The following is a 25,869-nucleotide window of genomic DNA, read 5'->3' as shown; positions in this document are numbered from 1 at the left end:
TTTGCTGAGGTCTTGGAGAGCATTGTTGGGAATGGCCGTGGTCTTGATCTGAACGAAGTTCCTGGGGTCCAGGCATGCTAAATCAGCAAAGAGAGTGCCATGTGTCATGAATCTTCTGTGGAGGGCCTCGCTAGCCGTGTCCAGAATTGCGTGGTGGACATTCACCTCATATGATCTCATAGCATCGCTAAGTGCCTTATGTTGAGCCATCTCTCCAGCCCCGTTTTTTTTTTCTTTTGTTTTTTCTGAGGCAGTGAATCCTCCACTTCGATGTCTCTTCCTCCCTCCCTCACTTCAAGGTTCTCATTTGCCCATTTGACAAATGTGTCTGCAGCTGCCTTCACAGTTGTGAAATCCCTGCTGATGTTTTTGAGGCTGTCTTGTGTGGCGATCACCATACGATGGGCAGAGAGCATTTCCATCCCTTTTGTCTGGAGGTGCTTTGATAGTGGAGTGGTTTGCTCAAATACTCAAAGGAATATCTGTGCTGTTAACACCATTTCGAATTTCAGGAGGCCCTCTTTGAATCCTCGTGCTTTAGCATGGACGGTTAGCTTCTCTTTTGCCTGCTGCTCTATGGCTGCCAGTGTGAGCACTGTATCGATGAAGAGGCTGCTGGCTGGGGTTTACCAAAGTGTCCAAACACTTTTTTGACAGCTTCGTGCTTGGAGCCCCACCGTGTTTCTCCAATTGGAGATAGGCGTCTGTGGCTTTTGTCTTGGGCTTGGTTGTCCCACAGAATGACCCTCTGGTAGGAGTCCTTGATGAACAGAGCTATGTCATGCAGTAGACTGAAGAGGGATCCACTTTCGATAACACTTCCAGTAGTGTCAGCCAGCACTAGATTTAGTACATGAGCGTAGCACCATACATGCACATGAGTGGGAGACTCGGACGTCATCAATGCTGAAAACCCTCTGTACTGGCCCTGCATATTTGATGCCCCATCTGTTGAATTTCCGATACACATGGCCTTGTCCAGTTTCAGACGATCTAAGACTTCTGAGAGCAAGTCCACAAAGTATTGCCCAGTGGATGCATGGCACTTCACTACAGCAACAAGCCTCTCGTGCACAGCCTCAGTAACATAACGCAAGACGACTGCACACTGATCCTGGCTGGTTATATCTTGTGTAGTGTCCAGCTGAACAGTGAACATGCCAGCTTTCTGGACGTCACTGGCAATGCTCTCCTGAATTAGATGGCCAATGCTATCAATCACGGAGTTCACAGTGGTTTTGGACAGTAGGGTGATAAGTGATCCTCTACCTTTTGCTCCACTTGATTCATGCAATTCCTTGCTCTTCTTTATGCAATCATCAAGATGTTCTTTGAGACTGACATCATACTTTCCTAATAAAAGGATGCGCTCCAAAAAGTTTCCATGGTCTAGGGTATTGTCATCCCAGTTGTATGCTGCCTCATTATCCATATGCCGGTAGCTCAGGCCCCTCTTTCCAATCACTTTAACCACATCCACTACACGCTCCAAAACCTGGCGTTTCTTTCTGACTTGCTGCCTATGAGCAGACATCTGACTGCCGGCAAACTTGCTCTGGATATCTCCCTTTTTGCACCTTAGGAAATAAGCTTCCGCATACTTTCGGTATGTATCGCTCTTTTCGTGCTCCTCTCTACGCTGGTGTACACGTCTCCATTCTGAGAGTCCAGTAATGAACTTTCTGGTGTCAGTGCTCTTTCCAAATGCCATACATATAAAACAAAACAATGTATGCTGTTCCTCGCAATATGTGAGCCACTTCCTGCTGGTGCCATCTTTACAGGTGAATACCTTTTGCACAACCTGATTGTTGGTTCTCTGCTGAGGGTGGAAATCTAAAAAAGTATCGAACATGGAAGGCTCAGGGCGGGCAAAGTAATTGAAGTCCTGCTCCTGGCTCTCTCTTTCCTGTTCCTGGCTCTCTCTTTCCTGTTCCTCGCTCTCCTCTCTCTCCCTGACACTCTTGTTCTCTGGGGAGGGCAGCTCAACCTAGCACAACAAGACATGGGGAGAGACGTAAAGACACACTTCGTGAGGTTATATTTTAAATATCCCCCAAGGATATGTTTGAAGATGTATATATATAAATATAACTTGTCTTGTTTTTACACATTTTTTTTTTTAAATCTCAAAATTCCATCTAATGCCTTCTCAAGTGGAATTGTGTTTATTGATATAGCCCTATATCACGCACTTGTCTCATAGGGATTCACAAAGAAAGTGTCTAGCTCAGACAGACACTTCTTCAATAAAAAAATCCTGAATCTATAAATATGCAAATACATTTATTTTTCAGAATTGTGACAAAATGTCTCCTCCTTCATTAAGTCTTTTTTTAGTGGAGGGGGATTTTGACATAATGATACATGCAGGTCTGACATACATGGTGTGCATTTATTTATTAGTTAAACAGTCATTTATCCATTACCTGCAGTTTTCCACTTCTATGTCAGGGAATCCAATAATAATAGGGGGGGGGGGGGGGTTGCTGGCAATAATTCTTGCCAGATTTTAAGGGGGACCTATTATGCTCATTTTCACTTTCTATAATCTCATTCTGGGACTCCTCTAGAGTAACTTTTTCAATGGTAACAGGTATAAAAAACACTTTGTTTTTCTGTAATTACTGTTTTTAAAGTCCATTTCTTAGGCTCTGTCTGAAACGCTCTGTTTTAGAGTCTGTCTCTTTAAGGCCGCGTGCCTAAAAGCCCACGTGACGTCAGACTGTGCCAAGAGTAGAAAAAAGCTCCAAAACCAAGCGTTCAGAGCTGGAGCAATTTTCACACAGGAATAACTTTATCATTTGTGTACCAAATGTTTTGAAACTTTGGCCATGTTTAATATGGACATCCAACTTTGTAACTGCATTGATAGGTTAGAAAAGTTGGAAAAGCATAATAGGTCCCCTTTAACGTTTTTATGCTAATGCTAACGCCCCATTCATTTTCAATGGAACATGCTAAATGCTAAGGCAACTTCGCTTTCACTCGGTTTCGTTTTCTCCATTTAACGCAAATGCATCAGAATCGTCGTCATTTAGAAATGAGATTGCATTGATGTATGATCGTGATTTTTTTTACAACGAATCGTGCAGCCCTATTCCATACATTTATTTATTTTTTCCTTGCAAACTTCTTCTCCTGCCTCTTCATTCGTAGACTACCTCGCTCGCGCTGACTAGTCTCAACATGCACCTCTCTCTTCTCCGCTCACACCTATGATAGTGTAGTAGTGATGTGTCCCGAGTGTTTCAGTTTTTGCCATAAGAATTTGAGAATACAAGGTGTTATTGTTCATTCTGTTAAAATATTCAAAGAAAAGAAAAAGCCCAAAAGCATTTTTGATCGACTTGTTTATGTATGAATCTTATTAAACCTGCCCCATATTAGACAAACGGTTGTGACTGGCCCGCCATATTTCAGGACGAGAGAAATCCATTTAATAGCCTGAGTGACCAGACTGATCTGCAGAGCGAAATTAAATGTGTTTTAGGCAATGTATCATCAGAGGCAGAAGAACCACAGTACAATATTTTTAGCTCATCAAGGAAAACACAAGAGAGCTAAGCTAACGACAGTGCATAGTTAGCCATGGTGTCTCCCCAACATTGATAATGATAACGCTAGCTTGCGGCCAAACAATGCTAACGTCATTAATAGCTTATAGTTTAGCTTGACAGTGACAGACTAACCACATGCTGCTGCTTACCACTTCAGCTTCAGTTTCCTGCTCATTTTGTGACTGTCCCTCGTCTGCCCTTTCGGGTTCATCCTGCTCAGAACTCACTATCAGAGCTGTCTGCCTCATCTTGGACCGTCACATCTCTGATTTTAAACACCTGTTGCTGGTGCTGACTGCCAGCAGCAGGTACTGCAGGAGCCCCCACAGTCCTTCCAGCAAACATTGAAGTTATTTTGACACATTTTGAGGCATCCTCCGCCAGCTTTCTTATTTTTTTCTCCCGCAATTTCTCAGCACCACTTTTACGCTTTCCTTTCTCCATCGCACACCGCACTGACTACGAGGCTGAGGTGATGTCGACTCGAGTCTCAAGGGCAGAAACGGACAGCGAGGGGTGGGGCCTAGACATGTGATTGGGCCAGCCCAGTGTCAGTATAGAAAACGAACCAATGGGCCACTGATCAGAGGGGGAGTGGGGCCTAGGCATGTGATTGGGCCAGCCCAGTGTCAGTATAGAAAACGAACCAATGGGCCACTGAAATTGGGCCAGGTCAGTGTCAGTATGAACCAAAGGCCCACTGGCCCAAAAGTAGGTCGGCCCACCGGGCATTTGCCCGGTAGAATATAGGCCCAGTCCATGCCTGCTTTTCACCGTAAGAATAAATTTTAGGATTTTTCCGATATTACTTGTGTCGAAAGTGCTGCGACGAAAACAACGATTGATTTACCCTGTAGCCACACCTGTCCAAAATGTAAACAAGTCAGGCAGTTTTCACGGTCGGGAAAAATTTTATGACAACGTAAGCTTGTGATTGTTGGAAGCGTCAAGTGTTGAACGTCACTCTACGCACAATGAGGATAAAGAACACTGATCTCAGACCTGCTGTTTTCCTATGCATTCATGTTTTAACCAACAGGTGTCGCTGGTGAGCTTTTCAACCGAGCCGCCACATTGTAACTGTAACTGCACATTTTTAATCAACAATATTTGCGGATACATGTACTTCTTTCTCCACACTTGTATTCATGGAAAATATCTGCAATGCGTAGATTGTAAACAATCTTGAAGTGCAGGTTTTGTTTTTGCTGGTTATTCTGAAAGCTAACATGGTAGATAACAGACTGGTTTATCTTGTTTGTTAAGTGTAGACCTCTTGGTGATTAAAATGGATTTAACGGATAAATTGAATTTATGATTTAATCCCCCTAACACAGTATGAAGACGCTGTGTGTTAGGCTACTTGCCATTTGATTAGTCTGACCATTGGCACGCTTGATAATAAGGGAAAATGAATGAAAACAGGTTGAGATCAATGATTAGTCTAAAGGAATGTTTTGCGCCCCATCAAATTTCAGCTCACCAGTTGCCGCTGGTCTGGAATGATGGCCTTATAGGCAAAGTTTCAAAGAAGCCACTTCTGAAATGGGCAAACAAGAAGAAAAGGTTAAAATGACATTGGACCTTAGATGACTGTAAAAGAGTATTATGGATGGCACCCTAGTCATCTCTTCACTGTTGCAAATGAAACTGATGTTGGGCAAGTGCTATTCAATAAAGCTTCCTGCTGAGATCCTGTGAGGCGTTCTCAAACTAAAGACTCTGATGTACCTGTCCTCTTGCACAGTTGTACATCTGGGCCTTCCGTTTATTTTTCTGGCCTGGTAAGATCCAGTTCGCTCTCTTCTTTAAAGTAGTGCGCACCTTTGTATGACATCTTAAATTTCTTGGCAGTCTTGTGCATGGAATAGCCGTCATCTCAAAAGAACAATTGATTGATGAGTTTCTGTCAGGATGCGTGCGTGGGGGGTTAGGACCCAAACGCAGAGGGGGAAAAACTCAAAACTCCAAATGGTGAAAGAAACAAAGACTGTACTTACGAACAGCAGAGAACAAAAAGCCTCGCAGGGCAACTCTCAACCACAAGGGAAAACTTCAAAACACTGAACAAAGAAAATCCAAAATCCAAAAGTGCGTGGAAACAGAACACGGCAGGAACACACAGGGCAGGAACAGATCAGAGGCATGAACAACCAACAACCAAACACAACCAGACACAACCAAACAACCAACACTACCAACAAGGATCCAGCACCTGAGTCCAGGAGAAGGGAACTTAAATAGACAGACACTGATGAGACACAGGAGGGCACCATGAACAATCAGGCCACAGAGAGGGAAGGGAAAACGAGACAACCAGCAAACAATAATTTGACAATTGAAAACAATAATACAATTAAACATGGTACAAGCAGGACACAAAACAGAAGTGCCGCCATCTGGCGGCCCAACAAAGGAAACACAGACAGGAACACAGAACCATGACAGTTTCTAGAGAATGCTGTTTTGTTTTGGCCATTTTTTAAACCAAAATTGAACTTTACAAATGTCAGTGTACTATATATATTCAAGGATGGAAACTTTCCATAGGAATTAACAGGAATTTATGGGAATTAACGGGAAATAAAGGAATAAAATGGAAATATAGCCCTATTTGGTCAGGCTGCATTTACCATGTAGATAGAAACAAACCTTTTATATTCGTTACGACCCCTTTTTCCATGACGGAAACAAAACATAACAAAATAACAATTCAGAATAGACCTTAGGGTTTAAAGTGAACAACTCATTTATAAAATAAATGTTTTACAATAAAGAATGAACGGAAACAGATTAATTAAAACTCCTCAATTAGCATGCTCAATGAAGCTACATCACATGGTAACAGCTAGCTAACAGAAGGTGTTAACAAGGTATAAACTGTGTACTTTGCATTAGGCTACTATCTGCCGGTTAACCGAAATATAAAAAATATAAAATATATTTAGCTTTGCTGACCACTCCAGTAATATCAAAAATTACCTGAAAACATGTAGTCCTTTGGCTCAGACAGTGCAGTAGTGTTGGCAGTAATGTGAGCTGCACATGTGATGGGAGAATGCACTGTGCATGCAGAGGGCTGTAATTTTACTGAATTCCTATTAAAAGGTGCAGTGTGTAGAATTTAGTGGCATCTAGCGGTGACGTTGCAGATTGCAACTAACTGAATACCCCCCCCCCCCCCATCTCCCCTCACCCCTCCCTTTCCAACGATGTAGGAGAAGCTACGGTGGCCTGTAAGTTCCAAAAATGATGCCATCGTCTACGACAGCATCGAGTAGCCAAGTGACGAGTGATGAGGTTCCTTGATAGTATTTCATTATTTAGACTGTAAAACTATAGGTCATAGTTTACAAGTAAGATAGCGATTATGATTATGATATTAATTGTTCCGCATTGTGGTAGCGTTTTATTGCTAACGTTAGCTCACGTAAGCTGCTGTGCATGGTAAATCATAGAAAGACATGATGCGTCACAAATACTATTACACTACTAACATGCTTACATTACAGTGTGAAATATCCTCATTATAAAACACCACTAACCTATTTAAAGACGCTCAATTTCAAAAATAATGTATATAACCAAAATATTTTGAGCAGTAGGCCAAATACATACATAGCAATGATGAAATCTGAAATCTGTTTTCCATAGACAGAGACAGATGTAAATCAATGATATATTTCTATCCGCTTCTGTCTTACACCAGAAAACGGTGTCAGCTAGGTCTATCAGCAAACATATGGGTTAGCTATGCCCAGAAGTCCTCAATAATAATAGTATTTTCCAAGAAATTACGAAAAACCGTTAACAACGTTTTGTTAGGTGCCGCGTATTTTACTGCTACCACAGAGTGAATGAGTAAGTGAATGCGATAACAAACCTTCGATTACGCTGACCAATGAAACGCTATTCCAAAAGCAAAATTAGACATGTTATACATCGTTAGAAAGCTTATACTCTCACCTACTGAATAAATGGTTTGTCAATCAAGCCAGACCGTACTAAAAAGGGCAACAACGCCGTAAACAACATGTGTGGTATTACGCACAGCTATTTTGGAAGGTACCGAGGCATCACACACGCATATATTTATCAAACGAATTATCCAAGACAATATATGACCACTCAGTCTCAAAAGGGACATCTATATGCATAAAATCAATGGTAAGGTTGTATATTTATTCAATATTTAGTCCCAGATATTGACTGTAGAATTACATGGTTTATCTTGTTGCTATGAGGGAATACGATTTTTTAGTGGAGAAAGAATATTTTTATGAGTGCCATGATAGGCAATATTGTCCATTATGTCAAGGGTGGGGGGTGTTTTCTAGATGAGACTGCAGGGAGGGGGTGCGTGTTAAATGAACGACCAGAGCGACAATGGTGACCATTGTCGACCATTGCGAAACTGTCAGGGTTCTGTGTCTTCCCCCCCTTGTGCCGCCAGATGGCGGCACCTCTGCTTTGTGTGAGTTAATTGTTTTATCGTCTTCAATTATCTAATTATTAGTTGCGTTTTGTCTCGTGTTTCCCCTCCCTCTCTGTGGCTTGATTGTTCATCGTGCCCTCCTGTGTCTCGTCTGCGTCTGTCTACTTAAGTCTCCCTCTTCCCTCACTCAGGCGCTGGATCCTTCTGTTTCTGTACCTGTTTTTTGGTTTTGTTACCTGTTTGTTTGCTACCTGCCTGTCTGCCTGCTTGTTTGTCGCCCGTCGCCCGTCGCCTGTTGCCTGTTGCTTTGTTCCCTACGTTCTTTGGAAATTTTGTATTTTTGTTTTCCCGTGTTTTGTGAGGTTTTCTTTGTGTTTTTCATAGTCGCCCTGCGAGGCTTTTGGTTCCCTTTGTTCCCTGTTGAGTTTATTAAAGTCTTTTGTTTTCCCCATTTTGGACTACTGGTATCTTTACTCTGCGCTTGGGTCCATTCCCGCCCCCTCGCATGACAGAAGGATCCAGCCAGATCTGGACCCAGCAGAGTTTTTTTTTTTTTTTTCTCTTCCCCCCCTTTTTTTTTTTCTCTCCTCGGGGTTTTTTGTTTGCTGATCATGCCACCGGGGTGGTGGAGTGACTCGGATGACTCACCACCCAGCGACTGGGAGGCCTTCGCCTTAGAGCTTCCCAGCGCCCGGAGCGGGCGGTCACGGAGGCGCCGTGGTCGGGCTGCCTCCCGGTCGGCCAGACCTCCAGCTACCCAGCCAGCGGTTCCCGGCCCTGCTTTCGAAGGGACTCAACTGGTCATCTTTCGAGGGCCCGGCCCGCGGGGGCCCCGCAGGTCCCGTCCGGCTGCCCAGCCGGGTTCCCTGCAGCTGGGGTCTGTGTCCCTGTCTCCTGCCCAGCCCGGACAGCCCAGCCCTGCTCGGCCCGCCGTCCCTCTGCAGGAGCTGCCTGCTCGGCCCTGCGTCCCAGAGAAGCCGCCTGCTCTGCCTGTCGTCTCGCAGGGGCCTTCGCCGCCTGCTCTGCCCGCCGCTCCCCTGCTTCGTTTCCTGCTTCGTCCCGCGCCCAGGAGAGGCCTCATGCTTCGTCCCGTGCCCTGGAGAAGCCTCCTGCCCAGCCGGGTTCCCTACGGCTGGGGTCCGCGTTCCTGTCTCCGGCCCAGCCGGGTTCCCTACCGCTGGGGTCTGCGTTCCTGTCTCCGGCCCAGCCGGGTTCCCTACCGCTGGGGTCTGCGTCCCTGTCTCCTGCCCTGCCCAGTTCTCCTGCCCTGCCCGGTTCTCCTGCCCTGCCCGGTTCTCCTGCCCTGCCCGGTTCTCCTGCCCTGTCCGGTTCCCCTGCCCTGCCCGGTTCTCCTGCCCCCCCTGTAGCTCCGGCGCCCCCTCTAGCTCCGGCGCCCCCTGTAGCTCCGGCGCCCCCGTCCTCCAGTGTTCCCTCGTCCTCCAGTGTTCGTCCTTCCCCTGGTGTCGTCGCTCCCCCCGGTGGTCGCCCCTCCCCCGGTGTCGTCGCTCCCCCCAGTGGTCGTCTCTCCCCCGGTGTCGTCGCTCCCCCCAGTGGTCGTCTCTCCCCCGGTGTCGTCGCTCCCCCCAGTGGTCGTCTCTCCCCCGGAGTCCGTCCTCCCCCCAGTGGTCGTCCCTCCCCGAGTCGTCCTCCCCCAGTGGTCGTCCTCCCCGTCCGTCGCTCCCCCAGTGGTCGTCCCTCCCCCGGTCTCGTCGCTCCCCCCAGTGGTCGTCCCTCCCTCCGTCTCGTCGCTCCCCCCAGTGGTCGTCCCTCCCTCCGTCTCGTCGCTCCCCCCAGTGGTCGTCCCTCCCCTGGTCTCGTCGCTCCCCCCGGTGTCCATTCTCCCTTTGGTGTCCGTCCTCCCCCCAGTGTCCGTCCGTCCCCCAGTGTAGTCGCGCCCCCTAGTGTCCGTGCTCCACCCAATGTTCGTGCACCCTCCAGTGTTCCCAACCGTGTGTCCGTGTGTTCCCCGGCCCCCCTGTCTAGTTGTCTGCCCGCCTGTTTGTCTGTTAGTCTACCCGCATGTGTGTCAGCCAGTCTGTTGGCCTGTTTGTCTGCCCCCCAGGCCGTCGGCCCATCGGCCAACGTGTTTGCCCGCCTGTCTGCCTGTCTGTCTGTGTGCCAGTCCGCGTGTTTTTTGTCTTGTTTGCCCTTGTGTCAAACCCTGTGTCAGTCTTTGGGCTCACCCCTCTCCTTCCCTGGCTGCCTGTCCCTTTGTGTGTCTGTCGGTGTCGCCGTGTGCCTCCCCGCCTGCTTGTCCCTTTGTCTGTCTTTGTAGGTCTCCCTATTGTGCCGGTGTCTGTCAGTCCGTTTTTTCCCCCTCAGTCTTGTCCAACCCAGTCCAGTGTTGTCGTGCCCCGTCTCGTTGCTGTCCTGTGTCTACCTCGCCCCAGTCCTGTATGTCTGCAGTCCCCCTGGTTTCCTGAGTCGGTCCCCCTGTCGCCCGAGTGCGGGCCCTGAGTCCCCCTGTCGCCCGATGTGCGGGCCCTGAGTCCCCCTGTCGCCCGATGTGCGGGCCCTGAGTCCCCCTGTCGCCCGATGTGCGGGCCCTGAGTCCCCCTGTCGCCCGATGTGCGGGCCCTGAGTCCCCCTGTCACCCGATGTGCGGGCCTTGAGTCCCCCTGTCGCCCGATGTGCGGGCCCTGAGTCCCCCTGTCGCCCGATGTGCGGGCCCTGAGTCCCCTGTCGCCCGATGTGCGGGCCCTGAGTCCCCGTGTCGCCCGATGTGCGGGCCCTGAGTCCCCCTGTCGCCCGATGTGCGGGCCCTGAGTTTCCCCGTGTCGCCCGATGTGCGGGCCCTGAGTTTCCCCGTGTCGCCCGATGTGCGGGCCCTGAGTTTCCCCGTGTCGCCCGATGTGCGGGCCCTGAGTTTCCCCGTGTCGCCCGATGTGCGGGCCCTGAGTTTCCCCGTGTCGCCCGATGTGCGGGCCCTGAGTTTCCCCCCGTCGCCCGAGAAGTGTTTTGTGAGGTTTTCTTTGTGTTTTTCATAGTCGCCCTGTGAGGCTTTTGGTTCCCTTTGTTCCCTGTTGAGTTTATTAAAGTCTTTTGTTTTCCCCATTTTGGACTACCGGTATCTTTACTCTGCGCTTGGGTCCATTCCCGCCCCCTTGCATGACAGAAACTCCGTATTCGGCATAGTTGTCGTGTATCGTCTACTAATGAAACTAAAACAATGCGTTTCTGTTTTTAACTCACACTTTGGTTGCAGTAGCATCGAATTTCTGAGTTTAGTAATCTCCGCATGCCGGTATGCCGACTACTAGAGGTTAAGGAGTTCACATGGAGTAGTGGCCTTCCAAGGACACAACAAGTTGTAAAGTAAAATGTCAAAGAACAAATGTAATTATTTATTTTACCCTGGAACCTCTGGCAGGGATTAAAACCCACAGACAAAAGCTGAAACAGTCAATTTACATTGTTTGTCTGCATCTTAATTTGTCTTCAAGTGAAAAGGCATTGGAAAACCTATCCTAAAGGGGTGCCTCCATCAAAATCTTAGGCAAGTAAACTGACCTTGAGATCGTGGATCTTTGAAGACATCTTCTTGTTCACATCCTCCAGCTGAAGAAAGATCTTTTGAAAAACCTCTAACGTATATTTCAATTTCTCTGGGTAACTTAGTTCTAAGGCATAGATAAGGCCCATCAGGTAGGTACAAGCATGTGCCATATCGGGAATACCAAAAAGGACCTCTGCTCCCTCAATGGCTATTCCAGCTTGCTTGTCAAGACCTTCATCCTTGGCTTTGCTGACCACAAAGATGGTGAGGACGAATGTAGTAAGGGCCTCTTGGACGGCTGCAACATCATTGTCATCAGAAACCTGTGAAATACAGAGAGAATAAAACCTACTTGTTGTATACTAATGTCAAAGATGCATATAGCTCTCTTTGCTCCCCCTCCACAGGGAAGATCAGATTGGTATTATGTGATTGCTTCGGTAGTTTTGATCGGTGTTGTAGCTTAGTAAGGGTGTCTACAGGTATCATAGAGTTAAATTTAAGGCCATTTTAAGTTCATTTAAGACCTATTGTTGGGGAAATCATCTTCTCATTCAATTAAGCACTGCAGCTATGCATAAAAGGTAAGTACACATATTTGGTCCAGTGCAAAGGTAAGAATATGATCTGTTATTAACTATAAAAAAAAGCAGGTTAGATGATAGCCAGTTTAGGGCCAAAATACCTTTCTGACTTTCTGCTACGTTATGAACCACCCAGACCTCTCAGGTCATCTGGGACAGGTCTGCTTTCTGTCCCCAGAGTCAAAACTAAACATGGAGAAGCAGCGTCCAGTTTTTATGCACCATATATCTGGAACAAACTCCCAGAAAACTGCAGGTCTGCTACAACTCTCAGTTCTTTTAAATCACAGCTTTTTTTTTTTTTGGATTTCTCTCTACAGGTTAAGAGTGACAGGTAAGTATACAGGGAGTTGGATTAATCTACAATATGTGATGGGTGCTGTAGGAAAGGTCCGCAAGTCGCAAATCTTGAAATCGCGCTAGGAGGCAAAAAAGGTTTTTTAAATTTTTTTTTTACTGTTTTCCTTTTTTTCATATTACGAAAGTTAAAATGTTGAAGAAGTCACTCAATAGAATAAACAACATTTTTAGGGTCATTAAATGCTCATAATTTGTCAGCAAAGTCGGCTTGTTTTACTGATTCTTACAGCCGGGTTTTGGAGCCGTGATGGGGGTGCAGTTTAATTAGCATGTTTGATTTTGTTGGCTATTGTCACTTAGTTTCGGTCAAGCCACCGCCCATAAATAAAGCCGTGTGGTAGTAGCCTATGTTTGTTTACTGTGTGAGGTTGTTACAATGGCAGACGCTCAATCAGTAGGTGAGAGTATAAGCTTTCTAACAATGTATAACATGTCTAATTTTGCTTTTGGAATAGAGTTTTACAGCGTAACCGAACATTTTCTGACCATGGCATTCGCTCTATATATGGTAGCATTAAAAGACGTTGCACTGAACGAAACGTTGTCAACGATTTTTCGTAATACCTTGGAAAATACCATTATTATTGAGGACTTCTGGGCATAGCTAAGCCACATGTTTGCTGATAGACCTATCTGACATCATTTTCTGGAGCAAAACAGAAGCGAATAGAACTGTCATTGATTTACTGTCTCTGTCTCCATCTACTGAACATAGATAAGATTTCATCATTGCTATGTAAGTATTACTGCTCAAAATATTTTGGTTATATACGTTATTTTAGAAATTGAGTGTCTTTAAATAGGTTAGTGGTATTATGTAATGTGGATATTTCACACTGTAATGTAAGCGTTAGTTAGTAGTGCAATAGTTTTTGTGACGCATACAACAGTGATGAGGAGAGTGTTGAAACATTGCCAAAACGTGGTGGACGGCTGAAAATTGTTTTCATATCATCCCATTCTCATACAAGAAAACATAGGAGTGTACAGAGTATAGAAATACATACAAGAGTTAATTATTACACATGTAGGTACTGTGCAGCATTGTGTGACTATATTTTTGCATTATGTTTAAATGATATCTATGTTTCATCTTAAACCTTCATAAGGGGATCATATGCTTTACAATGGACAAATAGCATTATATTCCTTTTTTGAGAGATTTTGGATTTGTTTCTGGACCCTTAGATATTTTAGACCAGTGTTAATAATTTAGACATTTTGGGTAGATTTGGAGATGCTGGGTACACTGCTTAGTTTTTGCTTCATAGATCTTTAGTAGTTCTACATATCCACTCTTAGATTTTATGAACTTGTGGTCAAGAAGTTTTTGATCCGGGACATGTATACTTTAAACCCGCAATCTCCCAGTATTTCATTGCGAACTAAAAAAGGAGCAAATTCATTTTAGATTTTTTTGCCTTGACCATTGAATTTGTGGCACTTTATTTCTTACACAATTATGAATATAAAGTAATCTAAGCTAGTATTGTAAATGGTACAAATGTATTGCTTCATTTAAGACATTTTTCTAGTCTCTGTGGTGTTCACATCTGGAGTTATAAAGATTTAAATAGGGTAACCCCTAAATGGGCAAGGATTGACAGGTACTCCAATGGGGGAGTGGTTGGGGTGGAGTTAACTACCTATTGTTCCCACCCATTATCTCCCTGTGAGAAGTGTGAAAAGTTCAAGATCTTTCAAGGGGATTTTCTCTGCTACTTGATTTTAGGAGTACCAACATTCAAATAAGCATATCTTCTTCAACTATTTTCAGATTTCAATGTATGACACATCATTTGAAAGCTTATAATCTGCACTTTCATCTGTAAAAAACTGAAAAATGAACTTGCCCTACTTGAGGACCAAAACACCAGTACCTGTCACATATGTATTTTCCCTACAGGTAAGTGTAGCATGTGAATACAGGAACCCATAGTATGCAGACCAGGGCCTCCTCCAAGAGCCAGGCCTGGGAGGGGAGCTTGCAGGTGAGCACCTGGTGGCTGGACCTATCATGGGGTCCAGTCAGGCTCAGCCAAAATGCTACATGAGACCGCACTCCCGCAGAGACGTAGGGGCCAGTTGCTAGACCACAGGTGATGGGTTGGAGGGGAGGTCCTGCGGACTGCAACTTTACTACGAAAACTGGCTTTCAATATGTGTAATGTCACCTCACTGGGGTGGAAGTAGCCAAAACTTGTGTGGGAAGTCCAGCTAGATATAGTTGACGTTCATCATTTAGAAGTGGCGCTGCGCCAATGTTAAAAGCATTTAGGGGAAACACTGAAGCACACAAAGTAGGCCTAATCTAAGAAAAGGATGGTGAGAACATCAAATCAAAATCATTGCATTGCCTAAATACTACCCCCCTAAAAGAGCAACAACACGGGAATGGGATGGGACGGGAGTCATTCTTCAGGGATTGGGACAGGACAGGATTTTTTTTTTTTTTTTACACTGTCATGGGATTGGGACAGGACAGGAGTATTTTTATGGGAGTGGGATGGGACAGGAGTGAAAATCCACTCCTGTGTCACCTTCTAACTTGAAGGGGTCTGACTGGGAGGAGAGGCTTACCCGATCTGTGCTTTGTTGTCTGACTTATAGTGCTAGCCATACAGCTCTGCAATGGAGGATATCTCCATTGCTGACCCTTGGCTTGGTAATGTTGTGCAAACACATTTCCATTATGCAAGTTTAAAATCTTCGGAATCTAAAATGTGTATAATCTAGCCTGTTTTGTGAAGTGAATACATAAATTTAAATAGTGCTTACTTTGGGAATCTTCAGCTGTTATTTAGTACATCCTACTGTATTGTATATATTCATTTTCCAAAAGTTATAATTGCCTATCTGTAGTTTAGAACCTGAAGCTTTGAAGTATGCCTTCAAATTGATGAATACTTGAGTAGAAACATGTATACATGATACCACTAAGCCATCAGCGATCCTAGATTGCACAACATTGTCTCATACAGGCAGGGTTTTGAATCAGAGTAATGGCAGAGGTATATTTCTTTACCTGGTAGTCCTTGATTAACTCCGCCGTCTTTTTGCCAAGGTAGAGAATGAGGCCTCTGATCACAGCTTCTCTTCGGGACTCAATGCTGTTGTCCTACAAAAATATGAAATATGAGATTATATTAAGTACAGACATCAGAATGCTACTACATAAAACTAACTGCTACACTGTTGTAAGTACATACCTCATTTAACATGTCAAGGGTCTCATCAAGTTTCTTCCCAATGGCTCCTCCATTCCTCCTGTACAGGCTCAACAGTTTGGGCATGTATTGGTCCAACTTCCCCAGGATTGTGGACTGTAGTGGCTTCAGTGTGATCCTCCGGAATTCCTCCTCGATCTGAGAAAGAGACCGAGAGAGATGGAGAAACATCACGAAATACAGAAAGAAAATAATTACAGAGATACAGGGCAAGAGAAACAGAACAAGAAAATTAACCCTAAAACTACACTGAAAGCGACATTTAAGTGGTCCCGTGTTACATTTACATTACATTACAGGCATTTGGCAGACGCTCTTATCCAGAGCGACATACAACAAAGTGTATAACCATAACCAGGAACAAGTATGACGAAAATCCTAGAGAGAAGTACCGGTCCAAGTGCAGGGAACAACCGCATAGTTCAACTTGGACACTGAAGGTTAAACTGATTAATACTAACACAAACGAGAACAGCGACAACGCAGTCTATGCAAAAATACAAGCAGTAGTTAAAACAGGTGCATTAACTAAGTCACCTATAAAACAGCTACCTAGTTAGAACCCTAAGCTTACAGTCATTTAAGAGATTACAGGGAGGTAGGGGGGGATGGGGAGAGGTGCAGCCTGAAGAGGTGAGTCTTCAGTCATCGCTTGAAGTGGGTCAGTGTCTCAGCTGTTCTGACCTCCACGGGGAGGCCATTCCACCATCGTGGGGCCAGAACAGACAGGAGACGTGTTTGGGAAGCGCAGGTGCGAAGAGGGGGAGGTGCCAGGCGTCCTGAGGTAGCAGAACGGAGGGATCTGGCTGGCATGTAGGGTTTGAATATCTTGTGGAGGTATGCTGGGGCTGATCCCTTGACTGCCTGATATGCTAGGATGTTTTAAATTTGATGCGAGCTATAACAGGCAGCCAGTGGAGGGTAGTGAGCAGGATATATATGGTTACTTTTATATTTATTGATTTTTATCAATTTAATCAGTTGAAAGTGAAATATTCTTCCACAGGCGTTTTGGGCATATTATTTTAACGTTGTCAAGCAAAACTCTGGTTAGTAGCTCTATTTGGACCGTTGTTATGCAAAAACTCTGGTTGGTAATTCTGTTTGCACCATTGATAAGCAAAAACCTCTGGTCGTTAATGATTCTATCAAGAAAAAATAGTTCCTTCTCGTTTTATCCCATACAATTAGCACCAATTTTGGTCATTTTTGTCTTTACATTATTTAATAAAACTGCATGAAACCATTAGTCAATCAAATTCATCTCCCTAGCACTGTCTTGCTTTTTTAAATGGTGTGGTCGTGCAGTGTAGACATAACGTCTTTCTAAGACCCTCTGAAATGGGTTTTGAATGCCAGCTAGCTTTATGATAGGTTCGCCATCACTTGTCACCAAGCCATTATTAAAATTCTTGGTTTTAGGTCAGAATGGTCTCACAGCATGCTTGTTATTCCAGCTAGCTAGCTAGCTATTGAATTGTATTCAAAACAGCTTTTACTATAAACACAATCGTTCACAAACATACGGATGAAAATGCGTCCCATAGCCATGAGTTGAATGCGGAATGCCTATTCTACAGTCCAAATAAGGGACGATTCCGTATTTTGCGGGATGGTTGGCAACCGTAAATAAAGCTAGCAACAGTAACTAAAAATGTGATTCAGCGTTGCCATCAATTGTGAAATTGGACATTGAAAAGGGGAGGGGATGTAACATGATAACTTTAGATTTTTTTGTGCATTAGTAAGTGATATATTCTGTTCACAGGTAAGCAATGTATATAGTTTGAATACAGTGCAGCCCAGTGTTGTTCATTTTTCTGTGTAGTAATTTTACGCTTGTTTTATTGTCTTTTTATTTAAATAAACTCTAAATCTCACAGGGTCAGAAAACTATTGTTGCAGCGCTCTCTATAGGTTGGAACTTTCAACTGGGTTGCATTGCTGGCCACAGCCTGTTTAAAGTTTTGACCCATAGAGAGCTGCATCAATAGTTTGCTGCCCTTTGGCTGTGAGATTAAGTTCAGTGAGCAGTGTTGTTTTGGCTCACTCTTCTGACCCCAAAAAAGGTTTTTAAACTGTAAATACTGCTTTTTATTTTATTTTATTATTATCATCATTTTATATTATTTATTTCGCCATTTGCACTTTCTTGTAAATTACCATGACTATTTTCAAAAGTCATTGTTAAGTGTCTTTACTTCATTTTAGCGGTTGACTTAGATATGGATCTTGTGTCATTACTTTTAGGCCTTCCCAGTAGACATGTCATTTCTACAGGAAAGAGGAGGCTATACAACATACCTACCTTTGCAGCAAAGAAAAATATTTTACTACACTGGATTAGTGATAGGGTCCCAGAAATCAGAGGCTGGCACAAAATATTATTTGATTGGATTTCATTGGAATATCTTACTTGTGTGCTACACTCTAAAACAGATAAATTTTACAAAGTATGGGAGCCCTTCATTAATTCCGTATAGCCTGATTTGTCAGCTATTCTGTTACAGGGATTCTCGTGCTGTATGTGCTATGCCCGTGGCTCCAGAATGTGTTTTGCACAATGCTGGTTGTACTGGGCCTGTATCATTCTTTGTCTAAGCTGAGCTGTATGTTTTTTGTTTTTTTGTTTTTATGTGTTTGTGTATGTATGTGATGTCTAACAAATGTTAAAACCCAATAAAAATACTGTTTAAAAAAAAAGTGTCTTTACTTTGCCCAGGGCAGCAAATAGGCTAGAGCCAGCCCTGCCAAAAACCTTACTGAGTTACAACAGTTCTGTCAGGAGGAACTGGCAAAAATTCTGCAAAGTATTGTGAGAAGCTTGTGTAAGATTACCCCAATCATTTGATTCAAGTTAAGCAATTAAAAGGCAATGCCACCAAATACTGACAAAGTGTATGTAAACCTTTTGTCAGGATGCGTGCATGGGGGGTTAGGACCCAAACGCAGAGGGGGAGGGGAAAAACTCAAAACTCCAAAATGGGATGAACACAAGACTTTACTTAACACAGGACAAAAGGGGAACAAAAAGCCTTGCAGGGCAACTCTCAAAAATACAAGGGAAAAACTTCAAAGACAGGGAACAAGGAAAATCCAAAATTCCACAAATGCATGGAAAACAGAACACACAGGGAGCTACTTAAACATGACCAGGAACATGACCAGAAACACAACCAAACAACCAACAAGGATCCAGCACCTGAGTCCAGGAGACGGGAACTTAAATAGACAGACACTGACGAGACACAGGAGGGCACCATACACAATCCGGCCACGGAAAGGGAAGAGACAACGAGACAGCCAGAAAACAATGATTAGACAATTGAAAACAATCATACAATTAAACAGGGGGGAGCAGGACACAAAACAGAAGTGATGTAGATACCGTAATTGACTTAGCACAGGAAATGTATGGTGACATGAAATGTGTGGAGTTGTGAAAAATTGAGTTTGAATGTCTTTACCCTAGGTGTATGTAAACTTTTAGTCTCAACTGTACAATTTCCCCCATCATGGGTGCAATTATAACACTATGACTTCATGCATTAAATTCATTACATTACATTACATTACATTTATTTGGCTTTTATCATGCTTTTATCCAAAGCGACGTACAAAAAGTGCATTTCACGGTCATGGACAACTACAAAACACAGGTTTAATAAGATACAATACTTATTTTGTACAGCTATTTCTAGCCAAGAACACAGTTTAGTTCAAACAGAGAACATTTTTCTGACCTAACCTATGCAAAGCCAACTAGGCAGAAGAAAAAGCTACAGTATTAAATGGGTAGTGAGGGAGAGGTTCGAAGAGGGACAGGGAATTCATTCCACCACTTTGCTCAGCTGGGAGGGGGTACAAGGCGCCCTGCTGCTGCAGAGTGGAGTGGTCGAGCAACGTATAGGATCGAATCGTGTCCTGCAAGTAGATAGGGGCTGTCCTGTTGACGGCAGTGTAGGCGAGGGTCAGGGTTTTGAACCGGATCCTGGCACCGATAGCAAGTGGAGTGATCGCAGCAGAGGAGTGACGTGGGAGAATTTGGGAAGGTTGTAGATGAGTCGGGCAGCGGCATTTTGAATCATCTGTAGTGGCTGTATGGCACAAGCTGGCAGGCTTGCAAGGAGAGAGTTGCAGTAATCAAGGCGGGAGGTCACCATAACCTGGACAAGCAGCTGGGTAGCGTGTCCGTAGTCAGGTATGGTTGAATCTTTCTGATATTGCACAGAAGGAATCTGCAGTGAGAGTGTCATGGTTCTGGGGTGTAGTGGCCTTGTGCTGCCACTAGAAGGCACCTGGCCTTTGAGAAATTCTTAATTTGTTCCAGGTGTCTGATTTCCCAATTATTTTCACCTGGGGAGGTGCCTTTATAAGCACTGACAGAACAGCCATCTGCGCTTCTGTGTAAAATCCTGTTAAACACAAAGCCGGTACGGTAGAGGTATAGGTGCTCGGTGGACGGTTTACTGAACTGTGTTGTGGTTGGTTCTGTGTCCTCTTAAGGCGAGCCAGTCTCTTAGCGCAGTGAGCGCATTCTGACACCTTAAGAGCATTTATACTTTTATTTTGAGCTCGTGTGAGCTGGTGGTTATCGGGACGTTGTCCCGGGTAATGTATTTTGTTTGTGTTTTTCTGAGCTGCGTCTCAGGGTTTTCTTTTCGCTGAGTAAGTTTTGCTACTCAGTTGTCTTTTCTTTTGAGACCAGTTTTGGGTTTGGTACCAGAGCTTCGCCTCTGTACCACTGGTCCTTTTCTTTTTTCGCCCTGGTTTTCACGGGTCGCATTTGGTTTCGCGAGCCAGTTTTACGGCTGGACAAGGGGGTCCTTCGGAGTGGTTTTTTACTCCGTGTTTTTTTGTTGTTGTTTAGGATCCTTTGTGTGCGGGAGTTGCTCTCCCCAGGATCTTATTTGTTTTGTGTTTTACTTTCGGGTGTTCCCCTTCCTTTGTCCTTCGGGACTTTGTGGCTAACGCTTCCGGTAGCGTTAGCTTTTTGTTCCCCTATATTCGTCGCTTCTGGTTCTCCAACACCCCCACACCGTTATAGTACACAGAAGCCATATGGAGATACCAGCGACCGATATTGTGGTAGAAATGGACGCTAATACTCTGGAGAGGGCGGTAGCCGCCCAGCAAGCAACCATTTCTAACCATGGACAGGGGTTACAGCTGCTCCAGGCACAGCAGGCAGCTACGGCGGAGCAGCAGGCACTGATCTTCTGTAGACAGGAAGAGATGTTGCAGCAACTGAGCAGACAACAGGAAGTACTAATAGGGCTCGCAGACAGTTTTCGCCAGTTGGCTAGCGAGTCCCGCTCCCCGACGGCGCCCGTACCGTCACCAGTGGCACAAGCACTGTCATCCACCACACTTCCCCAACCAGGGTTACCAAATGCTAGGGAGCCTAAATTACAGCTTCCGTTGCGCTACAGCGGGGAGGCAGGAAGGTGCAGAGGCTTCCTGTCTCAGTGCCTAATTTTTTTTAAAATCACAACCCTCCCGTTTTACTACCGAGGATGCTCGGGTGGCGTTCATTTTATCTCTACTTACCGGGACTGCTCTGGCGTGGGCTGACCCTTTAATTTGTGCACAGGCACCGGTGATGAATGATTCCCAGGTACTGATGCTTGAGATGGCCCAGTCTTCCGGTGGTGAGGATGAGGCACAAATGTTAGGAGCGGTTTCCGTTCCCCTTCCTCCCAATGTGCCGGAGGATTACAGAGAATTAGCGGAAGTGTTCAGCAAGCAAAGGGCCACCACACTGCCGCCGCACCGACCATATGACTGCGCCATAGACCTCTATCCGGGTACTGTGCCTCCTAGGGGTTCGCTATATTCTTTGTCTATTCCCGAGGGCGAGGCTATGAGGAGATATATTCAAGAAGCATTAGCTAGTGGGTTCATTAGACCCTCAACCTCACCGGCAGGGGCCGGATTCTTTTTTGTAGGGAAACAAGACGGTAGCCTGAGACCGTGTATTGATTACAGAGGTCTCAATACGATCACTATAAAGAATCGGTACCCGTTGCCCCTTATGAATTCGGCATTTGAGCGCCTCCAATCGGCAGCTGTATTCACTAAGCTCGACCTCCGTAATGCGTACAATCTGGTGCGCATACGTGAGGGCGATGAATGGAAGACAGCTTTTAATACTCACACTGGCCATTATGAGTACTTAGTGATGCCGTTTGGCCTCACTAACGCCCCCTCGGTGTTCCAGGCGTTCGTTAATGATGTGCTCAGGGAGATGCTGGAGAAGTTCGTGTTTGTCTACCTGGATGACATCTTAATCTTCTCCACCAATCTCTCTGAGCACATCAAACATGTCAAGCAGGTATTAGCCAAACTCCTAGAGGCTCACCTGTTTGTGAAGGCAGAAAAATGCGTGTTTCACGCGGACTCCGTCTCGTTTCTGGGGTTTATTGTGTCGGCAGGAAAAATCCAAATGGACCCGGATAAGGTTTCTGCGGTCAAGAATTGGCCAACCCCTGATTCGGTAAAGCAAGTCCAACGATTTTTAGGATTTGCAAATTTTTATCGGCGGTTTATCCGTAATTTTAGTTCAGTGGCTGCACCCATCACGGCGCTTACTAAGAAGACGGTGGTGGGTCAGTTCTGCTGGAACCCCCGAGCGGAGGCGGCATTCGTGGAACTTAAAAGGAGGTTTTGCTCCGAGCCCATTTTAATCACTCCCAATCCTTCCTTGCCTTTTATTGTGGAGGTTGATGCCTCTGAACTAGGGGTTGGGGCCATCCTATCTCAGCGGTCTCCCCATGATCAGAGGGTGCATCCCTGCGCTTATTTCTCTCGTTCTCTGTCTCCCGCCGAGAGAAATTATGACGTTGGGGATCGCGAACTACTGGCGGTCAAGCTGGCATTGGAGGAGTGGCGTCACTGGCTTGAGGGAGCGGAGCATCCGTTCACCGTGTGGACGGACCATAAAAACCTTGAGTACATACAAGACGCAAAAAGACGCAACTCACGGCAAGCACGGTGGGCGCTATTCTTTGCGCGGTTTAATTTTATTCTGACTTATCGGCCAGGGTCGAAGAATATTAAACCTGACGCACTCTCTCGCATTTTCGACAAATCGGACGAGGACCGTCCACCGGAACCCATCATTCCGGTTAATCAGATCCTCGCTCCGGTTTGTTGGAAGATCGAGGCGGCTGTTCGTGAGGCGCTACGTCGGGAGCCGGACCCTGGAGGGGGCCCTCCTGACTGTCTCTTTGTCCCGACTGAGGTACGGGCTCAGGTGCTGAAATGGGGGCACTATTCGCGGCTCACGGGTCACCCCGGGGTCCACAGGACCAAAGAGTTTTTAGCCAGGCGATTCTGGTGGCCAGGTATGGACAAGGACGTGCGAGAGTTTGTATTGTCTTGCTCGGTCTGTGCCCGTAATAAGAATCCTCATCTCGCACCATCTGGGCTGTTACGTCCACTACCCGTTCCTAGACGGCCATGGAGTCACATAGCTCTGGATTTTATTACGGGACTGCCACCATCCGATGGTCACACAGTAATTTTAGTTGTGGTAGACCGTTTTTCCAAGGCTGCCCATTTTATTTCCTTACCAAAACTGCCATCAGCACCAGAGACGGCGCGGCTTATAATTAATCATGTTTTTAGGATACATGGTCTGCCGCTGGACATCGTGTCGGACCAGGGGCCGCAGTTTGTGGCGCGGTTTTGGAGGGTATTCTGCGCTCTCCTGGGTGCGTCGGTGAGCCTTTCGTCTGGGTTCCACCCGAACGCACAAATCAAACTCTTGAGAACACTCTCCGGTGTTTGGCGGAAGCGAATCCAACAACATGGAGCCGGTTCCTCGGGTGGGCTGAATACGCACACAACACCCTGCGTAACGCTTCCACAGGATATTCTCCGTTTGAAGCTCAGATGGGGTACCAACCGCCGCTATTTCCGGAGTCGGAAGATAGCATGGGCGTGCCGGCTGCGGGAGCTTTTATCCGGCGTTGTCGGGCCACCTGGAAGAGGGTTCGGGCATCGCTGTTACGCGCCAGCGCCAATCAAAAGAGGCTGGCTGATAGGCGTCGTCGTCCGGCACTATCTTATCACGTGGGTCAGCGGGTGTGGTTATCCACCCGGGACCTGCCGCTGCGGGTGGAGTCCCGGAAGCTCGCTCCTCGCTATACAGGGCCTTTTAAGATCATCCGCAAAATCAACCCCGTCACGGTGCGGTTGCAGCTCCCGCGGGCGATGAGTGCATCCGACCTTTCATGTCTCCCGTCTCAAGCCTGTTCTTATTAGTGCGTTGGCTCCGGTGGAGGATCCTCCACCTCCCCCGCGGTTCCTGGAGGGGGGTCCGGTTTATACGGTGCGGCGCATTTTGGCTGAGAGACGGGTAGGCAGGGGGAAACAGTACCTTATTGACTGGGAGGGCTATGGCCCGGAGGAGCGGTCTTGGGTCCCTACTAGGGACATTATGGACCCAGAACTAATAAGGGACTTCCACAGACGCGGGGCTGAGGGTTCGTCTGGAGCCGCCCCTTAGAGGGGGGGTCCTGTCATGGTTCTGGGGTGTAGTGGCCTTGTGCTGCCACTAGAAGGCACCTGGCCTTTGAGAAATTCTTAATTTGTTCCAGGTGTCTGATTTCCCAATTATTTTCACCTGGGGAGGCGCCTTTATAAGCACTGACAGAACAGCCATCTGCGCTTCTGTGTAAAATCCTGTTAAACACAAAGCCGGTACGGTAGAGGTATAGGTGCTCGGTGGACGGTGGTTTACTGAACTGTGTTGTGGTTGTTTCTGTGCCCTCTTAAGGCGAGTCAGTCTCTTAGCGCAGTGAGCGCATACTGACACCTTAAGAGCATTTATACTTTTATTTTGAGCTCGTGTGAGCTGGTGGTTATCGGGACGTTGTCCCGGGTAATGTATTTTGTTTGTGTTTTTCTGAGCTGCGTCTCAGGGTTTTCTTTTCGCTGAGTAAATTTTGCTACTCAGTTGTCTTTTCTTTTGAGACCAGTTTTGGGTTTGGTACCAGAGCTTCGCCTCTGTACCACTGGTCCTTTTCTTTTTTCGCCCTGGTTTTCACGGGTCGCTTTTGGTTTCGCGAGCCAGTTTTACGGCTGGACAAGGGGGTCCTTCGGAGTGGTTTTTTACTCCGTGTTTTTTTGTTGTTGTTTAGGATCCTTTGTGTGCGGGAGTTGCTCTCCCCAGGATCTTATTTGTTTTGTGTTTTACTTTCGGGTGTTCCCCTTCCTTTGTCCTTCGGGACTTTGTGGCTAACGCTTCCGGTAGCGTTAGCTTTTCGTTCCCCTATATTCGTCGCTTCTGGTTCTCCAACACCCCCACACCGTTATAGAGAGGCAGTCACTGTGGTGCCATCAACCGTGATTGAGAGCTCACGTAGTAAGGAGGTCTTGTATGGGAAGAAGAACAGCTCAGTTATGTTGAGGTTGAGCTTCAGGTGGTGGCTAGCCATCCAGGTGGAGATGTCAGCCAGGCAGGAAGATATCTTATCATCGACCTGTGAGGCCGAGGGGAAAAGAAAAGAAGAGTTGTGTGTCATCTGCATAACAATTATTGGAGAAGCCGTGAGAATGAATAACTGAACCGTACATTATGTACATGAACAGATTTGGTGTATATGGAGAACAGCAGAGGACCCAGTACAGATCCCTGCGGTACTCCCGTAACAAGGGGATGAGAAGCAGAAGCAGACCCCATCCAGGTGACCTGGTAGGACCTATCTGCAAGATAGGAAGCGAACCAAGACAGGGCAGTCCCAGCAATGCCCATCACAGCCAAGGTGGAGAGGGCTATTTTGTGGTTGACCGTGTTGAATGCTGCAGGCAGGTCAAGAAGGATCAGGACAGAGGAGAGGCGTGAGGCTCTTGCAGTGGCGAGTGCCTCTGTCACAGCTAGGAGCGCAGTCTCTGTTGAGTGCCCGGATCGGAAGCCAGACTGGTGAGGGTCTAGCAGGTTGTTCTGATGGAGAAAAGAGGTTAGTTGTTTAACCCTCAAGCAACCAACATATTTTGCATACATTAATGACCAACTGGGGTCAGATAGGATCCCAATTTAAAACTAATGAAAAAGAAGCCCCAATCAATTCATAAACAGATTTGTTTTTATTAAAATGTCATTAAACATGTAAAATACATTTCATTTTCATAAAAAAACAAAAGTATATATCTATATTGTTACAATTTCAGCACATTTAAAAACGAAAATGTCCATGTTTCA

General features: G+C 45.9%; 2 protein-coding genes across 8 annotated transcripts in view; both read left to right on the top strand.

Moving 5' to 3' along the window:
• LOC135233747 (uncharacterized) overlaps positions 1-25,869 on the top strand; it is a 789,909-nt gene that overhangs the window by 269,434 nt on the left and 494,606 nt on the right. The gene's annotated exons all lie outside the window — the stretch shown is intronic.
• On the top strand, positions 8,439-10,452 carry LOC135233682 (basic proline-rich protein-like). Its single transcript, XM_064297485.1, has 3 exons — positions 8,439-8,884; positions 9,253-9,601; positions 10,402-10,452. The coding sequence occupies exons 1-3, from the start codon at positions 8,607-8,609 to the stop codon at positions 10,450-10,452; spliced, it is 678 nt and encodes a 225-aa protein (XP_064153555.1). The 5' UTR covers positions 8,439-8,606.

The sequence above is a fragment of the Anguilla rostrata genome, chromosome 10, assembly GCF_018555375.3.
Source record: "Anguilla rostrata isolate EN2019 chromosome 10, ASM1855537v3, whole genome shotgun sequence".
NCBI lineage: Eukaryota > Metazoa > Chordata > Actinopteri > Anguilliformes > Anguillidae > Anguilla > Anguilla rostrata.
This window is presented reverse-complemented; position numbering and strand designations above follow the sequence as displayed.